Source organism: Charadrius vociferus, unplaced genomic scaffold, assembly GCF_000708025.1.
Source record: "Charadrius vociferus isolate BGI_N301 unplaced genomic scaffold, ASM70802v2 scaffold556, whole genome shotgun sequence".
In the NCBI taxonomy this organism is placed as follows: domain Eukaryota; kingdom Metazoa; phylum Chordata; class Aves; order Charadriiformes; family Charadriidae; genus Charadrius; species Charadrius vociferus.
Genome location: NW_009648647.1, coordinates 519,115 through 521,518, shown reverse-complemented (window position 1 = coordinate 521,518; position 2,404 = coordinate 519,115). Strand labels below are relative to the sequence as shown.

Genomic DNA, 2,404 nt, shown 5'->3' with positions numbered 1-2,404 from the left:
TTTCCCGGCCAGCCGCCCCCCCCGCCCCAGGGCCAGGGTCAGCTCGGTCGATTCTCCCCATGCAAATGGCTCCTTTTCAGGCCGGGAAGCGATTGCCTTTGAGCCGGGCAAGCCAATAACGGTGGCTGCTGCGGGAAAAGGCAGCCGGAATAGAGCTGGATTTTGGCTCTCATGTCCTGTGTGGAGAAGTGGGCTCACGGACAACCCCTCGCCCCCGGGGTGGCTGGTACGCAGCCCCCGGGATGGGTGAGGTGATGTAGGGTGGCATCGTGCATAGCACGTGGGATATGGCTCAGCCCTGGTGCGTCTGCTGCATCCGCATCCCTTGCTCATCCCTTCCCTTGTCTCATGTAGATCCAAAAACCATTCCCCCAAAAATTCATTCTTTGCCCCAGATGATGTGGCGTGGAGGCCACTGAGGATCAGGGACATCCTTGGGGTTTCCCCGCCCCCCTGGAATGTGTGTGGTGAAGCATCGCTGTTCAAACAAGCAGGGAGGTGTGGGATACCCCGGCAGCGGGCTTTGACCCCCGTCTCTTCCCGCAGGAAACGTCATCAACACCAACTGCTCGGCCGCCCACAGCCGCCAGGCCCTGTCCTGCAAGATGGCTGTGGAGTACGACAAGTTCATCGAGTCCGGCAGAAAGTAAGCGGTGCCCGGGGCTGCGGTGGGGGGGGATGGTGCAGGCAGAGGCCGTTTGCATTTTTGGGGCCATATCTCAGCATGGGGTGTGGGGAGGTGCCCCAACCCGGCGTGACACTGCTGCTGCCGCAGGTGGTTCTGCCATGTGGACGATGACAACTACGTGAACGTGCGGACGCTGGTGAAGCTGCTCTCCAGCTACCCTCACACGCAGGACATCTACATCGGGAAGCCCAGCCTGGACCGGCCCATCCAGGCAACAGAGAGGATCAGCGAGAACAAGATGGTGAGGCGGTGGAGGGGAGAGGTTGGGGCTGGCTTACTTTGGGCTGGGGTTTGCTGCCCGGTCGGCAGGAGGAGGTCTCACCGCTGTTGCTTCCCCTCTCTCGCAGCACCCTGTGCATTTCTGGTTTGCCACCGGCGGAGCAGGGTTTTGTATCAGCCGGGGGCTGGCGCTGAAGATGAGCCCGTGGGCCAGGTAAGAGCATTGGCATTGCTCTCCTGTGGGGCCTCGTCATGGTCCCAGCGGGGCGCAGAGTGGTGACAACATCTTTGGGGATGGACGTTGGACCATGTTCTACCACCTTGCTCTCTTTGCCTTGCTGGGGGTGTCTGCAGGGCGCTCGCAAACAAGCTGGGAAGGCCCTCGGTTCCCCCAAGACTTTTAATTAGAGGTGGAGCTGGGCACCCGCTAGCCAAGCTCAGACCCTGTGGGGTGGCCACATCCCCCTGGGCTTTGCTCCTCTGCAGCTCCTCTCTCTCTCCCCGCAGCGGGGGCCACTTCATGAGCACGGCGGAGAAGATCCGCCTTCCCGACGACTGCACCATCGGCTACATCATTGAGTCCGTGCTGGGGGTGAAGCTCATCCGCAGCAATCTCTTCCACTCACACCTGGAGAACCTCCACCAGGTGCCCAAGACAGAGATCCACAAACAGGTATCCCTGTCCTGATGCCCTGGGTTGGGTGGAGGGGCTGGGTTGGATGGTACTGTCATCTGGTTTCATGTTGTCACCTAAAAATTGGGCATCGTGGTTAAGATATTGATTGACGTGCTTCCAAAACATCAGCGGAGAGGGTAAAGCCCCATCAGCCCATCCCTGCGGGGTGGTGCAGTGTGGTTGGAGGCCGCGGGAAAAGGGGTGAATTTTGCAGCCCCCTCCCAAACCCCTGCTCGATCCTCGTGGTCATGTCGGCTGCTTGATCTCCGTTGTGTTTCCTCCCCCAGGTGACACTAAGTTATGGCATGTTTGAAAACAAGCGCAACTCCATCCACATGAAGGGAGCCTTCTCCGTCGAGGAGGTCCCATCCAGGTCTGATAGGGGGGACCATGTGTCCCCCACCCGAGCCGGGGTGTCGCAGGGCCGCCGCTGCCCCATGCTCAGCATCGCTCCTCTCCTCCGCAGGTTTCGCTCCGTCCACTGCCTGCTGTACCCCGACACGCCGTGGTGCCCTGCCAACGTGGTTTACTAGGAGACACGTGTCCCCTCCAACCTCGTCCCGAATTTCCCCGGTATCCGACGGGCGTGCGGGACCTGCGTGCGGGTGTGTCGGTTCGGCCTCGCCGCGAGGCGGATGGACGGACGGACGGACGTCGTTGCTGTGGTATTGCACAGTGTGTGTGTACTGAAGGCTGCTGTGCGGCCCCTTTCCCCCGGCCCTGCCTGCCCTGCCTGCCCGGCTGCCCCTGCCCGCTGCCCGCTCCGTCCGGGACGGCGGGGAGGGGATGGGGCCTGAGCACCTAACCGCCGGGCACCCCCC

At 61.9% G+C, this 2,404-nt stretch overlaps 1 protein-coding gene across 1 annotated transcript in view; it reads left to right on the top strand.

Moving 5' to 3' along the window:
- The window catches only part of LFNG (LFNG O-fucosylpeptide 3-beta-N-acetylglucosaminyltransferase), a gene marked incomplete at its 5' end in the record, with an annotated part of 3,572 nt that extends 1,456 nt beyond the window's left edge, over positions 1-2,116 (top strand). The window contains 6 exons of the mRNA XM_009886432.1: positions 547-646; positions 776-929; positions 1,036-1,121; positions 1,415-1,580; positions 1,871-1,956; positions 2,050-2,116. Of these exons, the coding sequence (XP_009884734.1) occupies positions 547-646; positions 776-929; positions 1,036-1,121; positions 1,415-1,580; positions 1,871-1,956; positions 2,050-2,116 (659 nt within the window). The remainder of the gene's footprint in view (positions 1-546; positions 647-775; positions 930-1,035; positions 1,122-1,414; positions 1,581-1,870; positions 1,957-2,049) is intronic.
- Between the last annotated feature and the right edge of the window lie 288 nt (positions 2,117-2,404).